Below are 25,072 nucleotides of genomic sequence, written 5' to 3'. Positions count from 1 at the left end.
ACATGAGGCCCGCATTCGTTACTTATTATTTGAAAAAATTACACAGTTTTTAATATATTCTAGATACATTGAATTTAATTTAATCGATAATTAAATTAGTTATTCAAATATATCTCAGGGCAAAGCAGTCAATGAGAGTTAAAACATTCACAGTTAAATCAGTTACAACTAGTAAACGTTTTAGTATCATACTAGTAAAGTGCTTTAATAGTATCATACCTTGTACAAGTCTTATTTTTGATAGTCTAATTTCACAGCTGTATCTAAGATTGTCATCTTGCTTCTTGAACGCAAAAAGGCAAAAACCAGAGTAGATCCTGATTCATATTCATTTAATAATTATCCTAACTGTTGTTTCATTATCCGAAACACTTATATCCTTTTCTAGTTGAAATGATAATAAAATACTCTATAGGAAAACAAACAAAATAATCTTTCTTCAAATCGAATACGGACTTTGTTATCTCTGATTACTTTAAAGTAATCAGAGATGATTTTCCCTTTTTTCTTAATATTTTTTAATAGCCAGAAAACAATTTCCCTTCATATCATAATGGAGCCTGCAATGAGGTTTACCTTCTTGTTCTTTCCGTGATTTTTATTTACAACTGCTACAATAATTTCGCTGTCTTTTATGTTCTTCTCTTTTCTATACTTCTTCACCTTCTATTATTCTCAACTTAACAGTGATATACTGTTTTTTGAATTTTTAAAAAAAATTTCGAGAATACATTTCTTTTTGATGCGATCTTCCTTTTGTCCATCTCAAAACTAAATCGCGGTTATTCCCTATTTCGAATGCACCTAAATATTAATATATGCTATCCTAATCTGAAGACATTACTCTCGAGCAGTAGTGAATTTATATTTCACTTTGTTGAAATTTGCTGCGTATTTCTACTACTCCCTAAACATTTATATAAGTCCCAGATTTGTTTTCTACATTTCATTAAGAATTACCTTTCCTTTTATTTTATCAATTGTGTTCTCACGATTAAAAATTCTCCGGCTTTTTTCCATTCCTGGCATTGCGTTCATTATAGGCACATTCAAAACCGTTCTGCAATTTCACATCTCTCAGTTTGCCTAAATCGCGTTAATATGAGTATATTGTGGTGGAGCAGCCTGTTATTCAAGATATTGGTAGATTCTGTTTATCTCTTTCTTATCATGATCACTGTTGCCTGAATATAAGGACTAGACGTTTTTTCGAAGTATTACCCATATCGTATTGTTTTTTCGTCTACTTGGAACTATTTATTTTTATCTGGTGTTTCTGTAAATTTAATTCCTATCCCTAACTATTCTTGATTTTCTTCACAGTAACGCTGATTAAATTCACGATTGTAAAATTGAAAAATACAATAATATATACACATCTACAATGTTAGCAAATGAAATGACCTTGCCGACGAACACAATAATCGATTTTGCGACCTTCGAGAACTCAGCCAACATTCGCTTTTTTAGAAAATCCTTTTCTCACGAACGTGTTGAGCGCGGTTGTTCTGTTTCAAAACCAATTGTGATGGATGTCGCAGCTGCAGAACTGGAGCTTTTGGAACTTCAAGTGGACCAAGGACTGAAGCTAGGAAAGCAAATTGAATCCTTGAAAATTAGGGAACAATTCGGAAATTTTCGGACCAACGGTATCCAACACTTAAGCAATGTGCTAGAAAACTTATCTCCATTTCTGGGAATGCGTACTCCTGCGAAATGCAATATTCGACTCTTAAATTTATTAAATCAAAATATAGATCTTTTTAAATGATGAACATTTGAACGAATTTGTAAGAACTGCTTTGACTAATTACCCGCCTACTAATTTTAAGGATCTTAATAAGAAAATGGATAAAAGGAAGGCTGCAACTAGTAAATAAATAACTAAGATTTTTGTGTTTCGACTTAAAAATAATTTTAATTCTTCAAAGTACAATTCACTTAATGTGTATGGAATTAAACTCTTTCTTGGAGTAATTTTCTAATCTTGTTTTAATTTTTTATAACCTTGTTTTAAATTTTTTTCCTCTTTTTTTATCGTCGTCTCTTCTCTTTTTGTTTATTTTTTTTCGTGGGAGAGCGTGAAGAGCGGCTTCACGCGTGGATGCGAATGCTATGCGGCTCGCGTGCCACGTTTTGACCAAATCTGCTCAATTATTATTATTATTATTATTCTCTTTTAAATATGCGGAAATTCTATTCTTGGATATTAAGATTAAAGACAGCAATAGCCAGAAATGCATGAAAAATGCAATAACAGACCCCTTATATAAAACTGCTCTAGCTTCTTTCACGAACTAACGATATGGATCAGTGACATCGAAAATCTTACAAGAGACAAGCTCATCCTAACAAACACATTAATGTAATATCATTGAACAGTCCTCTTCAACCAGTAACATATATCTTGACATATTAAGCCAGTAAGAAAATAAATCTGACCATAAAATACCAACAAGAGAAAAAATATTTATTGGCTTACTAAACAGATCATACTTAAATAACATCAATACACGGGCTCCTCCTTACATACTCTTCATCAGTAATCACAGCCATAACCACTGACCACTACGTTATCACATTTCCGCTCTACAATAACAATGTTACTTCTCCAATTTGCTGCAAATCTCCAAAATTATTCAATATTCACCAAGAAACGTTACATAAGACTAACTATTGAAATTCGGAACTCAAAATTGCATTGTTACTGGCGAAGTTTGCAGAACACAGTGTTAGGAAGAAGAAAAACATGGCCGACACTTATTAGACTATGAACCTGATAAAAGAAAACTTGCTTATAATATCTCTTTATCTCCAACAAATTCACTCAATAAATGAACCAGAGGAAACTCACAGAATCACCCCATACTAGGTCTTCATAAGTATCACACAAAGAAAAAAAAATAGTTATATATAATTTCAACGAGTCTCACAAAACTTTTAAACCAATTTCAACAACAAATCATTTATTTTCATCCTACCCATATGCAGAGTGGAACTGAACGATGTTCCCACAAAGACCAGTACATGATTTTAAAAATCTCGATGACAGATTTTTTAAAGCATTTTGAACCACTAAATCCTGTATTTCTGGAATTTTTGAACACAACATCGATACGTTACTATTCCTAAACAACTAAAAATTGCGATAATCACGTACTATTTAAAAACAGGAAAAAATAGATATGACATTAAGAACTTCAGCCATATACATAGCTCACTAGTGATTTCTTAAATGTGTAGTTTTGATAAGACTACGCAAAATCATAACCATTTTATTAAAGGAAATTAATAAAACTGGTGACCAATACGAATTTGCTATCCTCACGCTCCTATACGTAGCCAAAGCTTTTGAAACACTTGACATTGAAATACTTACCAAACTATGCTCAATCAGAATAAGAAGAAGACTACATACTTTATTGTATAATGAGACCTTGAAGTACCTATTATTGTAGAGTCAAACAAATACCGCAGGAAATACTAAATTTTTATTAAGACATTTCTTCTTACGTATCGTATGACATTATCATTACAAATATCGAACAACATTCAGGAATTTGAAGGAAGAAAGAGTCATGTGCATATGCGTTAAATTGTAATCCCCCAAAGTATACAGCAGTGTATTCATGGGTTAAAACTATAGATTTACAAATAAACTAAAATATCTTACTTTAAAATAAAATATAAGAGATCACAAATTTATTTAATACACTTGAGGATAGAAATTTCCGATACTTTTGGGACAGTAAAACAATCATTACGATTCAAGTTATGTCGATGAAGTTGGGCTGCAGAATTATTTCTATAAATGTTCATATTTATGTAAGGGTTTCTGTAACAGCCTGGGTTTTCCAATTGGATCCTGTGGCTAGTATTTCCAATTCCATGTTCCATGCAGATTTGTTAGTTTTGATATGTTGAATGTGGTCTGTGTGTTCAGCGATATGTATATTTAAAGATTCGTGTTGGTCTGGCCAGGTTGCATCAGAGGTGAGGATTTGTCTTTTGGAGAAGGTAGCATGTTATGAATTTGGTTCATGGGATTTTAGGTAGTGTTACGTTTGTATTTATCATAATTTTTGCCATCTATTCAGAATTGCGCTTAATATATGATACAAGATTCCTGTTTACTTATTCTTGACTGGGTTACTGTATAGAAGAATCATCAATTAATATTTGAGTTATTCTTGGATTATAGCCAATTAGTAAGGCTGTTTTTTCAGTGCTTATTTGAGAGATTCTTCGCAATAAATATTGTGACCTATTGAAAGAGGAATTTTATGATTCAATAAGTTTTCAATTCAATTTTGTTATTCAATATATTTGAGATGCATGGTGGGTTGATATATTGTCAAAATAAAGTAAAAGTAAAAGTTGTAAAAGTTGATTTTCGATTGACAGAAGTGGAAATAGATCCATCTTGCTCACGCTGGATGTGACATCTAGAAAGGAAATACCTCCTGATGAGTCTGGTTTCAGTGTAAATTAAATACGGTGAAGTAGGGTGTTGATTTCTTCTAGAAATGAGTGATGTTCTGGTTCTGTGTGAATCCAAAGTGCAACGACGCCATTAATACACAGCACCCAAATGGTTGATTTTGGGTCATGAGATAAGATTCGTTCTGCTTTCAAGATAAAACTTTAGAATGTTAGGTGATAGAGGTGAGCCGATTGTATCTTCTTCTTCTCCTTTGTAACTTTACACATGAAGGAACCAGATATAATTTTATCTGGTTACTTCATGAGAGAGAGAGAGGTCAAAGTTCACCAACATGTTTCCATCCCAGTTTAATGTCTTTTATTCTTCCAAGAATTATTTATATCTATATTAAAAAATTATAATATTTATATAGTGCCTGTTTCATCTCTCTGTATGTTCCTAGTTTCTGTTGTCGAACAGCAGTTTGTTTATCATGTCAGGTACACAGAAGTTTCGGGTGGCTTTACCGTTGTGTTTGTTGTACTTATATGTTATGTGGTTTGTTGACTGTGGTCTTGTTATTTGATATGTTGTTCTGGTTACTCTATATGTTGGGTTATAGTAATATTTTAACATGACTGTGTAGTGGCGTAAGTGTTTCACCTTAAATATTTTGTGTTTTGTCCGTGCTTCCTGCATAAGATTGGGTTGTTCCCAGAATATCAGTTTTACCATTTTATTTTGCAACCATTGTAACATGTTACATCTGTAGTCTGTGCAGAATGCGTATGATGTGATTGCATATCTTAAATGTTTTCACATAATCAGCATACAGCAAAGAGATACATGTAGCCTGTGGTATACAGCTCCTTTCTATATACCACAGGCTACATGTATCTCTTTGCTGTATGCTGATCATATACGTGTGGTGTGCTTTTTTTTCTTCCATGTATGCTTTAAACTACTGGAGTAGACGACCTCCAATTCCGATATGGTTTTGTGTGTTAACAAGGTTTTGTGTGTTCGTGTGTCAAATGCTTTTGTTAGGTCAATGAACACCACTAATGTTATTCTGTTTTTATCCAATGCAGCGTTTATTAATTCTGTAAAATCTTCCAGGAGTGTTGCTGTTCCTTTATTTTTTTGAAAGCCATATTGTGTTTTGGGTATGATTTGAACTTTTTCAACATATGTGGAGAGTTTATGGACGATGCACTCCATGATTTGGTTGATTACAGACAGCGTGGTGATGGGTCTGTAATTACTTAAAATGTTTCTTTTTCCCTGTTTGTGTATGGGTGTGATTAGCGCAGTCTTCAGTGTTTCAGGTATGTGTCCCGTTTCGAAGATTTTATTTAAGAGTTTTCGTATAACTGGATGTAGGTTGGGTGAGTGTTTCTTGATGTCTTTTGGTCTGATTCCGTCTATCCCCTGTCCTTTGTTATGGTTAATTTGTTGAATTGCCAGTGATTGTGCTTCTTTTGTTACTGTGGGGAACCACATCGACTGGGTTTCTCGTAGACCTAGTATAGAATGTTCGTTTATGTGAGGAAGGGTTGTTTCTTGTAGCTTTTGGATAGAGTTCACGAAGTGCTGATTAAAGTTGTTTGCCACCTGTTTGAGGGATTTGTGGTCGCAGGCAAAGCTGTGTTTTATTGTTTCTGATGCAATGGTTTTGTGAATATATTGTCCAGCATTTCATTAATCAGGTGCCAGGTTTCCTTCATGTCATTCTGAGCTGTTGTTAATTTTTGCTGTTGCCGTTCTACTCTGTGTTGTTAGAAGATTCCTTTTTCTTTTGGATTCAGCTTTTAAAGAGATATTGTTCGGCGACTTCTTAAGTTGTTTCCATAGGGCATCTTTTCTTTGTATGTCTGTTAGTATGTTGTCTGCTATTCATGGATATTTTTTCGTTTGGGGGCGTATTTTTATTTTTCTTAATGCTTTGTTATATATTTTGCTAAACGCAAGTTTAAGATTATTATATACAGCTTCAGCAGAGTCTAAAGATGCTATCTGCATCCCGACTGTTTTTCTGATTTCATCGTTTACTATTGTTTCGTTTAGAATGCTATAATACTGTTTTGTAGTCTCAGTGATTTTTATGGGTTCTGGTTCGGTGTATAACTGTAATGCTGTGCAATAATGGTCTGCCAGTTTGCATGTTAAGACGGCTGCTGTCTGGCTGTTTGGAGTGGGCCCTTATATTTATATGATCAATGCAGGATGAGGTTGTTGCGTTTCCGACTATCTCTTCTCGTGTATAGTATGGATGGGGTTATGTTATATGCCGATAATTGGCTTAGGTATTGTTCTGTGTTGTTATTTATGTTCCTAATGTTTATATTAATGTCTCCTATTATTATCAAGTATTCTGAGGTGCCTACGTCGGTGGTTGAAAGCCATCTGTTTAGTTCTTCTAGGAATTTTGTGGTGCTTAATTTGGGTGGTCTGTATATTGCATTTAATATCAGGGAGTTTTCTTGTTTGATGTTTTTAATTTCTATGCATATGTTTTCTGCGTATTCTAATTTATAGTTTATTTCTGTTACTTCTAGTTTATGTTTGGTAAATATTATTCTACAACCACCTCGTTTTGTTTGTCTGCAGTGTTTGAGTTGTTGGAAGTGTGGCATTTATTAGGTGGACGGCTCTTCGTTTGTCGTAGATATTTCAGTCAGTATTAAAATGTCTATTTCGTCTATATCTTCCTTCAGATAAGCTTGCAGGGTCAGCCAGTATTTTTGAATGCTTCTGATGTTGATGTGGAGAATAGATAGTCATTTTTTGGGGATTGTCCCTTGTTTCCATTCTGTTATTGATTTCAGAATGTGGCCATTATCATGTTCCGTGGTGATTACGTTTGCTTGATGGTCTGCATTCATGTTAGTTGGTGTGTTGTCAATGTGACAGCCTGTTGAGGTCGTCTACGGATTTTATTTCAATTGGATTTGCGTATTTTGTCTTTCTAAGGAATATTTTGCTGTCTCTTATCCATATAAACTGCTAATTGTTTTCTGTTTTTACTTTCCTTGCTTGGTAGAGTATTTTCTGATAATATGGCGTTAGGCATTCGGACAAGCATATTGGGGTATTCTCGTGGTCTCCTTTCAGATCCTAGACTAGTGGTTTTTTAATCCTGCTAGCTTTTATTAGTGTAGTTTTAGTTGGCCTATTGGTGAGTCGCACTACGACGGAGCAGGACGGGTATTATTTTCTCTTTTCCTTTTTTGTGGTAACCGATGCACTGACTGGATGTCTCTTGATTCAATGGGAGAGCTAATTTTTTGCTTAGTTGTATTATGGTGTCTCTTAGATGTTCCGTAGCTATTTCTGGTAGACCATTTATGAGGAGGTCATTTTTGTGCTGCTGTTGGTTTGAGAGCTCGTACTGTTGCTCTAAAGAGTTTAGTTCTTGCCGTAGGTCCGTTGTCTCTTTAGTTAAATTAGCTGTCTTTCAGTTAGCTCTTTGACGCAGTTTTTAATTTCTCTAACGGTCTGTAACATACCTTCTACCAAGTTATTATTAAATTTAATAAATTCCTCATATTGGTTGAATTTTTATTTTTCTGTAATTTGTGCGGTATGTTTTTGAAATTGTTCTCCAACAAAATCCATTAAACAGTCTTTTAGGTTTTGTGATCTATTTTCAAGTAATGCATTTAAAGTTGGCTCACCTGGGTCTTCGTTGTTGTTTTCTTTGTTTTTAATTGGCTCTGTTATTGATAGCTGTTTACTGCCTGCGGTTGTTTTCTGCATTGGCTGTTTTCCGCCTGCGGTCGAAGGCGACATTCCTTTGTTGTCTCTGCAATGGGGACACTTCCACTCGTCACGATTCTTGTTTGATTTTCGCTGCCAAGTAGCCTCAGACAATCCTGAAAATAGAAAATGCACGTTTCTCTGGCGGTTCCAACATTTTACGTGGTTTTCTTCCCCCGTTAAGTCTTCTTAACATTTGTAGCGCTAAATATTTCTTGTTTGGTGATCTTGCTGTAATTTCTAATATGGCGACTTCCTTTGTTCTCTTCTCGCGTAGTTGACCAAAGTATACTTCGAAATGTGAATACTTATATTTTACTTATTACTTAACAGATAGTTACAGTTTTTACATCAGCATGTTCGTCTTGAAGAACGGAATTCACTGATGTACTTTACATATTAATTCACAAGAAAAGATCTACTTTGCAACTTAAATTATTGGAGCATCGAAACAGCGTGCTTGCGACCGCTTGCTGCTAAAGAGCCCTTAATAATAATAATAATAATAATAATAATAATAATAATAATAATAATAATAATAATAATAATAAAACTTTCAACAACATCCACCGAACTGTTTCAGTGGTAGTTTAGAGGCGCAAAAAATACACCCCCCCAAACATACACACACCAATCAGTTACAGGTTTAATCGCATATTCGGGAACATAAAAATATAAGATGAAACATCTTAGATATTATGATAAAAAAATATAAATTAGTGACTCTGAAACACTAAGCTACGTATCGCATAGAACGACCAACAACAATCCTCTACACAGTTAAGAGCACATAGTTGTGAGAAAACATCTCGTCTACCTACCCTACTAAACATCCTTTCACACAATCTAGAATATTTAAATAATTACAGAATGTTAATAACTCTTGCACTGTGGAAATTATATCAACACACTTAATACGCTTAGCGCAGTAAAAGATGAAATCCGTATCATAACTAACACAGAAACTGCAATAACAAATGCTAACATAAAAAAAAGGAACACACGCTAATCTCACATCTTCAAAAACAGAAACTCTGACTTCGAAGTCGAAGTCATCATTTCCCTTCTTTTACATTAACTATGCCATAATTTGCACGCACGCGCACGCACGCACACACACACACACACACACACACATACACTCATTAACATTTAAAAAATCACTACACATGATGTATGTTAATTCTTACTTTCAAATAATACTTTGTAGTTAACAATTCTATGACCCCCCCCTTTTAAGAGTATGTTGTAATATTTCACGGTGGTTAATACTCTAATTATGTCACTTGTCTCAGTTAATAAAATATTAATAGGAATAAATTTAAATAATCTAAGAAAAAACCTTTACTAGTTGTAACTGCTTTAACTGTGCATGCTTAAACTGCCATTGACTGCTTTGTCCTGAGATATATTTTAATAACTAATTTAATTATCGATCAAATTAAATTAAATGTATCTAGAATATATTAAGAACTGTGCACTTTTTTTCATCTAATAATTAAAAGTAGTGGGTCTCATGTTCAGGATTTCAGTGCCGAACTTTGTAAAGAAACACTTTGGAATGATTTTCAGATTATTGGAAATAATAAATATTTCAGATATCAATAGAAACTTAGGAACAGCAGTGGTTGCTGTGATCGCAGTATTTATGATGATGTTAAGAAAACCGTGCACCTGATTTTTACTTACGTGAAAAAAATAAAAACGAACAATGCAAGAGTATATATCATTGTTCGTTTTTGTTATATCACGTTATAATACTTAAATCTTTTTTCACCCAAGAAATCAGTAACGAAGTTGTTTTATAATGCTATGCAAGGTATCTCTTTTTCATTCATTGTATTGAAATATGCGCATGTCAACCAAACTTCAATAATATTTCGTGCTTAGAGGTTTTTAGATGGTTCATACAATAGATGTATCGCTTTTTTTTTTCATCAAAAACATTGTGTGCATCTCATTAAACTGATTTTTGCATTTGATATCTACTGGAAAATAATGAACTTTTATTAACACACCTGTAAATCCAGAGTCTCTCATGCTAAAAAGTATAGGCTGGGCAAATAATAATTTGTGTTTATAGAGCTGCCATTTACAGAGTAATCTTTCATTGGCATTCTCGATCAAGATGAAACTGCCGACATTCTGCTTCCTTTGGATTTCTGCTTATATAGCAGAAAGTGTATTTGAAAAGGCCTACATATATGAAATATTAAAGAGATTAAGGACGGGTTTTTGTAGTAAGTATCTTAGTATGCAATATATCTAATATATACTGAAGATACCTTATTAGGCAAATGTCTCTTTCTTCTCTTTTTCTAATCTTTGTTTTTCTATTTTAATAGCAGTTATGTTTGAAAAACATAAATCATAAGAAAAACTTCCGAATTAAATACCACTCAGTTAATGGGACTAAAAGTGAAAATATTTTAAACTAAAGTTTTATTTTTATTTTTGGTTTATTCTACTTATTTATTTTGCTTGCTGATGTGTATTTTAAAGAAAGCGTGGATATCAAAATCAAAATCTGTAGTTATTTGTAAAATAAACTGCAAAAATACTTTTTTCTTTCATTAAATGTCGTTATGGATTTCTTTGATGCAGCAGTTCATTTATAATGAACCCATTAAATCTCTTTTACAATTTCTCAAAATATCTATCAAATTGTACAGGATAAATTCCATCTTGTTCTTTCCATTATAACCGTAACGTCCATGACTCACCAGCAGGCCATTAAAAGTGAAATATTTCCTAACAGAGGCACAACATTATATTAATTAGAGGTACTCTCTTCTGATCTAAGATAGATGATTCTTAATCCTTAGCGAGATTTCCCGGTCATCATTGTTTCAACATAGATCTATCAGAGACATAAAGTAATTCATTTTACTAGTGCGGCAGAGAAATAACCTTTTAGTTCAATTCCAGATCACGATATCCTTGGTAGTTCGGCTGAAAAATAAAGCTTAAATTTCGATTCATGATAACGATGTAAGAAGTTTATTATTATATTTTTCGAGAAGTGATTATTAATACTGGAACAGTGAGAAATCGATCCTGAAAGTCGATTTCATAAAAATATACTATTTAGGAATAAGAAGACAAAATGTAGTATGTGATGTTATCATATACTTTCGTATATGCAAGCTGTTCAAGAATTGTATCGATATTCTCACAATAATTGGAACTCGATGCCTAAAAGGTTACGGATACTGCTTTGAATCTTACCTAAGATCGAAGAACCTTAAGAAGTGGTTTAAACATGAATTAATCGGTATTTTTCTACCGGAAACTAGAATTTGTAAGAAAGTGGTTCGAAAAGAAAAAATATTTAAAATAGGCTTAAATATCTTGAAAGTATATTGGGAAATGAGCATCGGTTTATAAAGGCTTACCTTAGGATATTTCACTGTAGAAATGATCTGCTGCACCTGAATTATCTGCAGTGAATATCTGAATTATACGGCCTGCAGGCTGCATATTCCTTAACTGATTTAGACTACATTTGGAATTTGGCTATATTCGATATTGGTGATGTCTTCTGAAAATTTTCACTACGTTTCTCAATTGTAGGTGATTTACGCATTTTATTCGTCGACTGTGTCCTGTATTCATCGAATAGTAGGCGATATTTCATTTAAAAGAATCTCACAAGTAATTAAAGAGTCACATAGGAAGTTGAAAGTTCGTTGCATTTCAGATAATGTTACTTGACTGACGTTAATGTTTTAATTGTTATTACGAATGTAAACGGCTCTCTAAAACTAGAGCAAGACAAGCAGTTAAAAAATAATCGCATTGAAATAGTCGTTTCTTAACTGCATGTAAACGCTTCTGCTTCCTTCAAACTTGATGCTCATTCTCCTATAAATGAGATTTTGTTTTATGTCCTGTACTCTACGTTCTGATATTGCTATAATTAATATTTTACAACACGACGTTATTTATCTTTCTCCAGATAACAGTAACGTCATGACATTTACTGACTGCATTCGCTGTGTACCTACAGACGTAAGTATTTTATTTTATTTATTTTTTATTTACTGTTTCGTTTTGTTTTATGAAAGGTTATATTTGATATATTTTTACAATTAGATATATTTATAGCATTCATTCCTTCGCAGTAGAGCGTTCTGAATAATTTACTATTATTATTTGCTGAATTTTTCCCAGGAGTCAATCGACAGACAACTATGGAATAAAGTTCTCCTTTCGCAGAATATTTCGCATGCACATAAATATTATGTCGCGTTGCTTTTATTGTCCATTCATTATTAAACTTTATTTACTGAAATGAAAATTCATTGGTTAGTATTTTAAATCGCTATAATGCGATATCGGCAGCCCATTATTCTGTTCGGTATGCTGGAAAGATATTTTTAATTCTGAATGTAAACAAAACGGCTAGATATTAACTAAAGTTTCAGCAGAATGTAAATATTTATTAAGAATAAGAGGAAATAGACCTTTTTTGTTTCGATTTTTTAACATGTTTGTATTAAAAGAAATACTATATTCTGAGGCGTGTGGAAATGGAAGCAACTGCCTTCCCTTGAGTGCTGTGATGCAGAATGTGTCCATTCAGCATTGCGATGCAGTAGCAGCATTATTGAAAACAAAATAAGTGTGGTATTATATTCGTATCACCGAGGAAAAGCAGAAGTATTTTAATAAATGTCTCTTTAGCAATTGGAGAATTTTAGAACAATCCGCTTTCTTTCATTTTATTCGTTTTATATTATTTTTAAGGTTTTATTCATTTTATTATACCATCCTCCTCCTCCTCATCATCATTGTTGGTTCTCAGTGATAAATTTACATTAGTTTGCAAATCCTATTGTTATTAAGAATATTTCACAAAATGTGAAATGATAAGATTTGTTTTGACTATTTTTCCTTATGAAGGGTTGTTTTTCACTGGTCAATTTTTTTTCTAAAAGTATGTATTCGGATTATTTTCAAATAAAATCACCATCGTCATCCTCCTGCGAAACGAATTTACAGTAGCATATTTGAATTTCCTATTATTATTAAGTATCCTTCGCAAAATTCGAGAATCCTTAGAGAAGTTTTGTTATTCATTATTTATGCAAGTTACTGGTATTTCTTCGTATCCTTTCTTTTTTTATATTTTGCATTATTTTCCTTTCAGGAAGCAAGTAATAATTCAGTGCAAATTGATAATTACACATTATTGATTAGCCATTTATTTATACTATACGTAAATCAAATATTTTGCAACATCTCAAATATTTTGTTATAATAATTCTAACGAACATCTGAATGCAAATAATTGAATTTAGTATTATTGATGTAAGCCTCCGTCATCTAAACCTCGTTTCTCTGATATCTCATCACAGAATTTCGCAAAACCATTCCACATAACTTGGCTCTGATTTGATCGAAGCAAATTTGATTTTGGATTTATGATCTCAAATGGAATTGTGTTTAATGATAAAACTGTAGATATTTATGATTTACCTTCAGTCTATTCATTAGAATTGAATAGATTTTTATTAACTGAATTGCGTGCATTTCTGAAATGAATTTAGTATGAAATTTCCTATAACTTATTCTTTATATTGTGTTATTTATTATACCTTTATATTATTTTCCTATTTAGGCATATCCTGCTGCATTGCATTGCGCCAAGACAATTTGTACTGATAACTGCGAACCTCTAACTGTAATAGGAAAATTATGCAGAAACAAAGAAGACAGTGACAAGGTATAAGTTAAGAAATCAATAAATATATTTTTTCCTCATATATTGTTGAGAAATTTGAGATCCCTATATTTCTAGAAAAATAGTTTAAGCTGGAAACAATGTTGGCCATTAAAATTCAATCTTCAATAGTAGGTTTCCTTCACTGCAATGGATATCGACTATAAGTTTCGAAGTTAAATTCAGTGGTAATGCTGTCAAGTTGACACATTATCTGTGACAAACTTTCATAAAGTGTGTTTATTCAGCTTCGGCAGGCCACGCTATAAGCTACCTCATGTGCTCATCGACCAAAGTATCATACTGTTACAGATTTCGAAATTTTCTTTTTGTCATGCCAACGCGTATTTTCCATCGAGAAGAAATCATAAATCTCTCTCTTTGTGTTTGTCTGTGTATGTGTGGGGGTGATTCGTTCTGTAAAGAATAATCCTATTAGGAAGGAACAAAGATTTTGTTAAGATTCTTCATTAAATATAATACTCAGATTGCATGTATTAATTTAGTCTTTATGTTTATATTTTTATTGTTTTATATTTTCCGCTGGAATGTATTGAATACTAATTGCATTGCATTTGTACGTATTTAACATCAAGCGAAAAGTAGGCGTATTATAAAAGTTTAAAAATATTGAATGATATTTAATATCGCCTTGTTTTTCTATTCACCACTAGCTTCTGGTTGTGATAAGTTTGGTGTTCAAGGGACAGTAGGTAGCTCCTATCGTTAGAATCTGCTTTTCACAGTCTTTAAAAGAAAATATTGCTACCTCTCCTATTCTGTGAATTAAAAGTAGTTTCTTGTTCCGTTTGAAAAAAGTTGAAAAACATTCCGCATGTTCAAATCTGTTCGTTCAATGAAACTTCGTTTGCTCTATCCTGCCTCTTTCTACTGCTTCATGATTCTCTGTCACCTAGCAAAGCGGGATTTCTATTCCTTTCAGTGTAAGAATACTTTTTTATATTTATCGCTTATTCCCCTACATCTCTATGGTTGTTTTGATTTCTAATGCTGTACCGATCTTTCTTCTCTTAGCATAAACTGATGCACACGTTTACAGAGAGTTGTTAAATTTAATACCTTATATGTAAAGAAATGAGAATATTAGCAGAATTACTCTGCTAATATTTTCTTATATTTGCATATGGAAGAGAATATTAGCAGAATATACCACCTTTGGCTGAATAATGACATGGATGTCCTAACATGGCATCAACAGCGCACTGACCTCACGAACCACGAATCGAGCTCACTCTCCACTCATTACTTCGCATAGTATGTGGCAGCAAGATTAGGTTCCAGTTTACCAGGAAATCTCCGGATTCATCACTGATAGGCTTGAGCCACTGTACTAACTGGTGGCTGGACTATGACTCCTCCTTTTAAACAGCTGTATCCTCGAAATGGAGGAGGATATGGCTCTATACATATGTTTGATATGGCCTTGAAGAGAATAACTCACACTAAAAGTAGAAGGGTAAGGGAGAAACAGAAATCGAAACCCCTGTTAGGAAGGCACGATGTGTAACAATTCGGTCCTCAAATAAGCCTGCTGACGGTATTTCAGTGGACGAGGAAAAACATCTGCTACTTAGCGTCTAGATGGTATTCCTTACATATAGAAAGGTATCCCTTTGTAACGTAATCCTCCTTGGTTTTCTCAGATACCATCTCTTGTATATAGGCCTCAAGGTTGTTTTGACTTGAGATAAAGGGCTCTATATTGCGCGGCCCTCTCCATTATTGTTCAGTTAGTGATCTCCTACAAAGACTAAAATCGACTGTTTAGATTAGAAAAAAATTACCTATGGTGTCACATTATGAAAAATCCGTATGAAATACAAAAAAATGCCACGGAATAATTAACAATGCACACCTGCAATTTTCGTTTTAGTTGAGTTATATGGTTTTCCCTACCTTGTTCTTTAAGGAAAATGGTTATCTGAAAAACTGAATAAATCGCTGCAAAGGCCAATGGGAAATATATATTTTTAAGAAAACTGAGAGTGCTTAAATCAAAACTGAAACAAAAATAATTATTGTGGAGTATGTTAGTTCGTTTCATAGAAAGATATATCTCCATAAAGTAAGAGCTATACACGTTGAGGTTCAACATTACTCTAATTATGTAGTGAGTTTCTTATCACGTAGAAATAAATAATTCATTTTGAAAAGACGAAGTAGAATTCCAGAAATAGTGATCCGAATATGGAGATTAGAAAAGGGATAGCTAGGGAAACTTGCACAAAATAGATGAACCTCATTTTGCAAAATTCGTGCAAGAGGTTCACTCTTGGATGTTTACGAAGACAGTACATCGAACGATGTGTTGTGATCGTACAATAACTGGAAAGTCAATCATCTATTAACCAAACTAGTGATCTCTGCTTCTTGTATTTCCTTTACATACTTCTTCAAGATGGTTACAAAAATAAGTTATAGAATTTCATTAAAAGAATTGTGGGCATTAAGCAGATTAGACTTTTTCCTCTTAATGCTCCACTTTCCAGGAATTTCTGCTCAACACAATACAACTATACATACTCTTTAAGCGACAAAAGTTGAAATTAAACAGGGATAAATTAATTTGGTTATAAGGACGGAAACGTATATGAAGCACGTGCATTATGACTATAATCTTTTCAGCATCGGCTGGGACTGGATGTCATAAGGAGAAGAGAACATAGAGAGAGAGAATAAGATTTCCATTGAGTGGCTACTTGTGGACACTGCAACATAAACAATCTTACTTCAAAAAGTCTGAATTGTAATGTTTTTTTCGTATTTTTTCTTTTGTATTTTTTAACTATAGCAAATAGGAGAAATGCTTTGCTGCTCGTATAATAACATGTTTTTGTGTCTCTTAGATATTCTTTGGCGTAATGATTTCATGTCTTCATATTTGCCATAATTACCTGCCAAAGCAGTTATGAGAGATAGTCTTCTACTGAATAAAGAATCTATATAATCTTCTCCATTTAAAGTGATATTTTATTTTCATTTCAGCTGTTGAACTGCTTGAAGGATCATGAAGTATGGGTGAGTATAATTTTATACATTCTTATCATAAATAGAGAAAATGCAACTATTATTGAAACAAACTTTGTAAGATTCTCTTTCTTTGCCGCACACCTTCTCAAACTCTTACTTCTTATTCGTTGAACTGTACGTGGCATATAATAGAATGAAAGAATGCTTTAGCACTTTCCTTTACCTATTAGTATTTAACATAAACAAAATTAGGCAAGTTGAAAGAGAAAAATGAAACCAACAGAAGAAAAAAATGAATAGATCTAATTGGACTACGTAAACCAAACGATTAATATATTAAACTATAAACAAAGAGAAAACACGATAGACCTTACGTCTGGTTATGAAATTAATGAAAAGAGATAATACTTCGGTGCAAGTATTGCTTTTTGATTTCGGGTTACTTGGCCGCTGGTCACGTAAAATAAAAAATAAAAAAATTGAAGAAAAAAATTTAACTCAATGGAAAACCGATTTAATTTATACGAAATCGTTTTGACCAAAAATAGTGAAAACCAGTATTTTAGACAAAATAACTGTAAATAAAATTCAAGTAGAAAATTTTAGTTTAATCGGAGTTAATTTGCAATAAAAATTGTTAACTGGGTTCTAAGATAATCGACATGAGTATCCGTAGCACGTATCCTCGCTGTCGGTGTTGCTCGTGAACAATTCTGCTGTTTCATAAGTTCATATTTCAGATTTGATCATTTTAGTGTCCACTGTGTGTGAGTGTGTGTGTTTCATCTAAATACTTAATTTTGAATTCATTATTCATTAAAAAATAATGAAAATTAGTGAATTATATATTAGCCTAAAGTAGCATAATTCATTATAAATTATAATACTATATTCATTATGGATTTTTATACCACATTATTCTTTAATACTCTCTTTAAAAAAATCCTAATAAAGATCATAAGACAGTACTAAGTTTAGAATGGGTGGTGAAGTAGTAGGTAAACTCAAAACGTTGTTGCAAAGATCAAGAACAGAGCTCGAATCCTTAGTGGTATTTCTCAAACCTTGCGGTGAAAAGCATCTAATAATACAAAATAATGGCAGTCAAGTAGCGTATACCACAACACGATACGAACATACTCCGGCAAAGTGGACATTCTGCCCATTTGATAAATCTAATAATTTAAATTCCGCATCTTTTCCTAACTTGTTTGTATGTAGTCGTTTGGATTTTATGGATTGAGTTTATTTCTGGAATTTTGAAATTGCAAGTGGTTCAAATCACTCCCATCTCTCTCTGTGATGGTCTCAAGAGGAATATTATTGAATTTTGCGAATACTCTTTACCTTAGCAATCTATATTTCGATTTTATCGTAGCCATCAATATTTCTCTTCAGATCTCGGGGTAGCTAGAACCATACTAAAATCGCTCACAAAAACAATAAAAGTGCAGATCAAGTCTATAGGTTTTCTTGTAAAAAATGTAAGGGTTGGACGATTGCAAAATTATTTTAAAAATATAATTATAATTAAATAAATAATTAAAATTCCCGTAATCAGTTGTATGTAGCTCGATCTGACAACAGGAATGTGATCAAATTTCATAGAGTAATCTTGACATGTGAATAAGTATTCCGAGAAAACTGAAATTTTGAAAATTCGTCGAAAACGGAATATCGTACTGTTGTAGCCTAGGAAAGCGAAAATTTGCCTAAAATGAAGCGATGGATGAACAAATGAACTGATGGATGGACAAATCGAGCACATTTAATGTGCTCGATTTGTCCAACAGTTTTCTGACAACTGGAACATACCTGTAACTGTAATACCTTAATTACTGTGTTATACCTTAATTACTGTGTAATACCTTAATTACTGAATTAAATTGGGATGAAATGTTTTATTGCTGAGTTATCATAGGTGCAATTCGGTGTAGTCTTTTAGTCTTTGTTATTCATTTGTCTGTCAATTTTTACGCCCTTTAGCACCATATTCCCCCTATCGGACACCTTTCGAACTAAACCTTTTTTCGCTGAATCCTGCTTTCCATTAAATGACATTTCTTCCTTGATGATATTTCCGTTGCTAGATCGAGCTACATCAAGGGTTTGAAAAGAAGAAGCTTAATAGGTTTTCCACTTCATATTATTTAAATGTTTGTATTTGTTATTTCTTGTACAGCACACATGCTCAAAAAAGACGGAATGCCAAGTGAGGTTATTTGCAGTAAGTAGACATCTCATATGCTTTTACGCTAATATAATTCATTATAGGAGTATAAGAATTTTGATAATGTGCATTATTTTACCTTCATTATTAATCATATGATACATAATTATTAAAACATAAAAAAACAGGAATATTATTGAAACGCTATACAACACTACAACAAATTGCTCGTTTTGAGGCTGAAGCTACACAGTCATGTTAGGGGCATATATGTCTTATACCCCTTATGTTAATTATTTTCACTCAGGGAATTCATTAAGTTCGAAAATTTTCGTTACAGTCCCCCTTCAACACATCCTTTAACCATTTATGATATATTACTAAATGTCAGTCATGCTGTTCTCATACCACGGGACAGTTGCAAGCTGCTCATGCAATTGATTTATCATCTTCCTAATGGTTGCACGCATACGTTCATTCTATGATAAGTTCTTATATTAATTGTGACGTTTCAATCAAAACTACATAACACATGAACTGGTATCCCGAACGATATTGTTAGATATATGCAAATAAATTTGTGATATATCACGTAATGCAATACCAAGGCAACTCCTGGTAAAAGTAGAATAAATTCTGATCACTAATCTTAATATTTACCCTTATTTACCCTTAATTCAAAGCACATCTCCTGGAGGAGATGTATCATGCTGTGTGTATTAAGGGCAAGGGGCCACTACCCAAACCGGTTTCAACTTTTATTGAGTTGTATTTAAGTAAAGACCTCTCTAAAAATTAAGACGATCCCTTGACCACTCCCTAGTAGCCGAAAGACCATCCAACTCAGCGTTATTCCACTCAGTGACAGGCTCACCATGTCACCGAGAACTTCTCAGCCTTGGCTCTACACAATGGCAAGCTAACCCCACCATCAGCCAGAGCCATAATCTCAGAGCGGTGCCCCTACTCAGAGACAGGCAAAAACCTATCCACAAGCAGAGCCTCTCAAGGCCAGCCTCTACCAGTTCCGACCCCCTATTGGGGTCTCATCAGTGGCAGTCAGGCTAGAAATGCCAGGATTTTAGTAATATAGAGGTTATAAGTATTTTACCAGAACAAGTTACCATAAGGTGTTTTAATCTTATTAAATAAAAATCTCAGGAGGAGATAAAAATGTAGAAAGTATTTTACCTTCGGTATAATAAATGATAAAGATTCCATGCTATTTTAAACCTGGTTTTAAATGGATTCAAATTGCAATTAATGTCCTACATTGTCATAAAGTCTGCAAGTCATAAAGCACAACAAATTGTGTGTTATTAGGAGTAATAACGATTTTAGTAATAGTTTATGATCAGTTGTATTTCAGTTACACGGGATAGATTTTCTATCTATCTATATAGTTTTTTTTCTGTACAGAATGCTAGGAAACTATCTTATTTAAATTGCATAAATAATAATATTATCAATGCGTTTTACTTCTTTTTTCACATTCATATTTTCAATGATCCATTTAAATTTACAATGATTCACTTTTTATACACGATTAAATCCATTATAATATTTACTTGTTTCTTTGGGTGGCATTTCTGATTTCTTCCTCGAAGCTTTGCAGAGCTTATCTGAGGAAGATAATAGATAGCGGTGATTTTTTTTTGGTTTTTGTTTCGATACATACCCGTCGCAAATCAGGAGTTGATTTTACTGTTTGTAGGTAGGTGCTAAGAAGACTACTACTGCTTATGCACAGTTTAACATTTTTTCAAGTGTAGTTTGATGTGGGTCTGGTATGTTTGCGTCCTTGTAATGTTGTTTTTTGATTGGGGTTTGTTATAGGTTGTGTGTGTGGGTTTGTTATAGGTTGTGTGTGCGTGCGTGCGTGCGTGCGTGCGTGTGTGTGTGTGTGTGTGTGTGTGTGTGTGTGTGTGTGTGTGTGTGTGTGTGTGTGTGTGTGTGTGTGTGTGTGTGTGTGTGTGTGTGTGTGTGTGTGTGTGTGTGTGTGTGTGTGTGTGTGTGTGTGTGTGTGTGTGTGTGTGTGTGTGTGTGTGTGTGTGTGTGTGTGTGTGTGTGTGTGTGTGACCTGACTGAGAGAGAGAGAGAGAGAGAGAGAGGGAAATTTCTATAACTTTCAATCTCGCTATACTATTTATATAGCGCCTGTATCAGCTCCTTGCAGGACCCTAGGTTTCTGACATCGAACTGCAGTTTTTTATCATGTCAGGTACGTAGAGGTTTCATTTGTATGGTTATGTACGACTTTGTTCACTGTGATCGAAGTGAAGCCGAGAGTGAGTGTTGTTTTCACCTGTTTGATGGTTGTTGGTTTTGGATCGGTGCTTCGTGTATAGAAGGATGGATGTTGCATAGTGAGATATTTGGTTTCTATGGGTAGGATTTGGGCGTGTTTGAATATCATTAGGTTTGTTTTCCAGGGTTTATATATATATGCCGTTTTCGATTAGCCAGTTAGTGATTTGATAGACGTCGTGTTGCATATTTGAGTAAGCGATATTTGCGTTGTTGTGAATGGATATTCTGGCCGTGTCGTCTGCGTACTGGAAGAATTTAACTTTTAGGGAAAGAACGTTTATGTCGTGAGTGTGTATGTTAAATAAAATGGGAAAGAGGACATCTTCTTACGGAATTCTACTGGTTAACTGCACCTCCTTGCTGTACGCTGATCGTATAGGGGTGATGGCTTCCTGTTTTTCAAGTATGCTCTAAACCACTGGCGTAGGCTACCTCTGATTTCTATATGAGTTAGAAAGTTTTTCTGTTAGTGTGTCAAACAATTTTGTTAGGTCAATGAAAATGACTTATGCTATTCTATTTTTATACAATGCAGCGTTTATTAGGTCGATGAAATCTTCCATGAGTGTTGTTGGTGTTCCATTATTTTGAAAACCATGTTGTGTTGTGTGTATGATTCGAGAATTTTCAACGTATGTGGATAGTTTGCAATGTATGGTGCGCTCCACGATTTGGTTGATGACAGACAATGTGCGTTGGCTCTATAATTACTTATAATGTTTCTTTTTCCATGTTTATGTGTGAGTGTGATTAATGCAGTGTTTAGTGTTTCAGGGGTGTCCTGTTTCGAAGATTTTATTTAACAGTTTTAGTATATCTGGAAGTAGGTTGGTTGAATATTTCTTGATAAATAAAAGATTATTTATTATTAGTCACAATAGGGCTGAAACCTGAAACGACTATTATATCGGAAGAATGAATGGCAGTATCAAAATAAATAAGTGTGTAAAGATAGCTTGTCAGTTGCCTGGAGTAACAGAGGCGAGCAGACAAGGAGGAACATAATTATAATTGCAAATGAATCAATGAGTAAGTTGTGACGGAAGTTTTTGTGAAGAAATGAGATACATAAGGCAGCAGACGGTTCGCACTTGAATGGATTTAGTGTTAGGAGTTCAGAAAAAGTGCTGCTGACTGAAGTAGAATTGGAAGTGCAAAATCAGGGATCACCTTCATTGAGCAGGAAACATGTGGGGGTACATGCAGTCAATAATCCGGCGAAGGGGTATCAGAATAACTTGAAAAATGTGAAATTATTCTTTAGGTTGAAAACAGCAACAGCCTGTAAGGAAGTATTAGGAACTAGATGCCAAAAGCCCTTAGAAAAAGGGCTTTTGCCATTGATCAGTTCAAATGGGTCAACAATTATTGAAATTAAGTGTTTAACGGAAGATCATATAACTATTGATTAGAAATAAAGCAACTGGGTGGACGGAGGGATATTACACACGATCGAAGAAATATAGCTAAATGAGGACCAGCCACTGCAACCAAAGATAAATAAGATGGAAAACACACAGTTGGCATTTGAGGCTGTCTGATGTGAGATGGAGCCTAGATGGATATTCGGTTACTGCTATAGTCCAGGGATTGTGAAGCATGATGTGGGTGATATGTATTAGCAAATAATCGCAATAAATAGTGCGTCCGTAATTATTATGGGTGACTTTATTTGTGAAGATATAGATTGGATTTATCTATAGCTAAGGTGACTACATTACCGCAGTCGGCAAAAGCGATCCTTCGGTGTTAACCTGGGAGGATGCAAAATATATGAAATTTGCTGTAATGAAGGGTTATATATGGAATTATTGGGATGGTAATTACGGGAAATGGGATTACGGGAGAATGGTTGGATTACAGGACATGAATACTGTAGCGGAAAAATGTTAGTAGTGCACAGGAAGTGGCCAAGTTGTGTCGAAGGAATAGGGATGAAGACTGTTAAGTGATGAGAAGTTGAAACTCAGAGAACATACTGCAAAAATGGATAAAACAACTGAAAAATGAATAGTGGGGAGGGATGTGATAGAGACCTATACGTTGCTTAAAGAGTTTTATAGGATTGGCAACGAGTATATTTTTAATACATGATTAGAGTGTGTGAAACAAGGGGTTATTATTCCTGGAAATTAAGTGAGATACTAAGCAAGAGTTTAAGGACGGGATCGTTTGCTTGGAAGTGCTGAGTGGATGGAATGGATTGCTAAAATCAATTTTGACTGCTTTATTTGTGAATGTCTCAGAGCAAAATGAGAGATAATGTACAGTTATTGATGGTTATCGTTACTGTCTACGAACTACATGGCGGTGCTTATACATAGCAATGACGATAATAGTGACATCCGACATACAGGATATGAATAATGTATTCATATCCTGTATGTCGTCTGAGCTACTTGGGTAGAGAGGCTAATGAATTCACATCACTTGCCTTAGTATGTATCCGATAATGCAAAACATCCCACTTTCGGACGTGCATAATGCAATGCGTGATGGGAAGGGTTACAACCCAGACAGGTTTCGCCCTGTATTGAGGCTTCATCAGTGGGAGCTAGACCCGGCTTGAAGTAATGAAGGTTGAAGTAATGCATAATTAATATATTTAATATATAATTAATATATAAGTAATGCATAATTATATATATATATATATATATATATATATATATATATATATATATATATATATATATATATATATATATATATATATATATATATATATATATATATATATATATATATATATATAGGTGAGCATTTGGAGCTTCCTCATTCAAGCTTTCGACGTCATATGCAGAACATGCATATGACGTCGAGAGATGCACCTCGTTTACCATATTATATACCTAACTACTATTGAGCTCTACAGTTACGTTTACTAAACTTTTTTACACTATTTACTGCCTTGTGTTACTTCTGCCTCTTTGTGTCCCTGTTAGTATCTTCAGGCGGCGTTTCCGATCATGCTTTCCTAGGTGAATATGATTGAATTTGATGTTCTCTACTTCCCCTCAAAATGTGTACGTGGAATTTTGATCCACCCACTATCTATACTCTCATCTCTATATAAATTGTCAATACACATAAGACCCCACACTCGCATGTTAGCAATTATAATTATTTTTCATACTTCTGTTAGGGGATAAACCAATAATAAGGCGTTTATTATTTTAGGAGTGCGTGATGAAGAAACTTGCCTCTTGTAACAAAGAATCAAGCGAATCAGAAGAAGATGCTTGTCCCGAAGGTAAATGTAATCATGAAGATGGGAATTAAAATAATGACTAATTAATAATCTCTCTGCAATGCATTCATGCTTTAAAAGGACTGTAAAAGCTGTTACACTGTATTGATATTTAATATGATTCTAAAAAATCAAATTAATCTGAAATATATTGTTTAAGATAATGGCTAAAAGAATGATGTTTTCTTTCTAAAACTGAACGAGTACATTACAGTAATTACGGGAGAAATAAATTATCAGTGTTGATGAGATACACTCTAAACTGAAACCACTTCGAATCTCATTACATATACATTAATTTAATAATTTATTTAATACAGAACGCAAGATGAATCCTACTTTAATATTTGGCGCATTTCAAACAGAAATGCTCCAATTACATTCGAGCTTTTCTATTTCAGTCATCACATAAACCAATAAAATGCCGTTAATTGTATAATACCT

At 33.7% G+C, this 25,072-nt stretch overlaps 1 protein-coding gene across 1 annotated transcript in view; it reads left to right on the top strand.

Annotated features, from left to right (window-relative positions):
• Nucleotides 1-24,702, top strand: part of LOC150099581 (uncharacterized) — a 60,489-nt gene extending 35,787 nt beyond the window's left edge. The window contains exons 2-6 of the mRNA XM_090404455.1: nucleotides 12,141-12,193; nucleotides 13,806-13,910; nucleotides 16,914-16,946; nucleotides 19,081-19,125; nucleotides 24,559-24,702. Coding sequence (XP_090260581.1) covers nucleotides 12,155-12,193; nucleotides 13,806-13,910; nucleotides 16,914-16,946; nucleotides 19,081-19,125; nucleotides 24,559-24,660 — 324 coding nt within the window. The 5' untranslated portion in view covers nucleotides 12,141-12,154 and the 3' untranslated portion in view covers nucleotides 24,661-24,702. The remainder of the gene's footprint in view (nucleotides 1-12,140; nucleotides 12,194-13,805; nucleotides 13,911-16,913; nucleotides 16,947-19,080; nucleotides 19,126-24,558) is intronic.
• The last annotated feature ends 370 nt before the right edge of the window (nucleotides 24,703-25,072 follow it).

The sequence above is a fragment of the Typopeltis vanoorti genome, chromosome 14 (genome assembly GCF_054136105.1).
Source record: "Typopeltis vanoorti isolate ZY-2024b chromosome 14, IOZ_Tvanoo_1.0, whole genome shotgun sequence".
In the NCBI taxonomy this organism is placed as follows: Eukaryota; Metazoa; Arthropoda; class Arachnida; order Uropygi; family Thelyphonidae; genus Typopeltis; species Typopeltis vanoorti.
The sequence above is the reverse complement of the archived record's forward strand: the minus strand, read 5'-3'. Positions and strand labels throughout refer to the sequence as shown.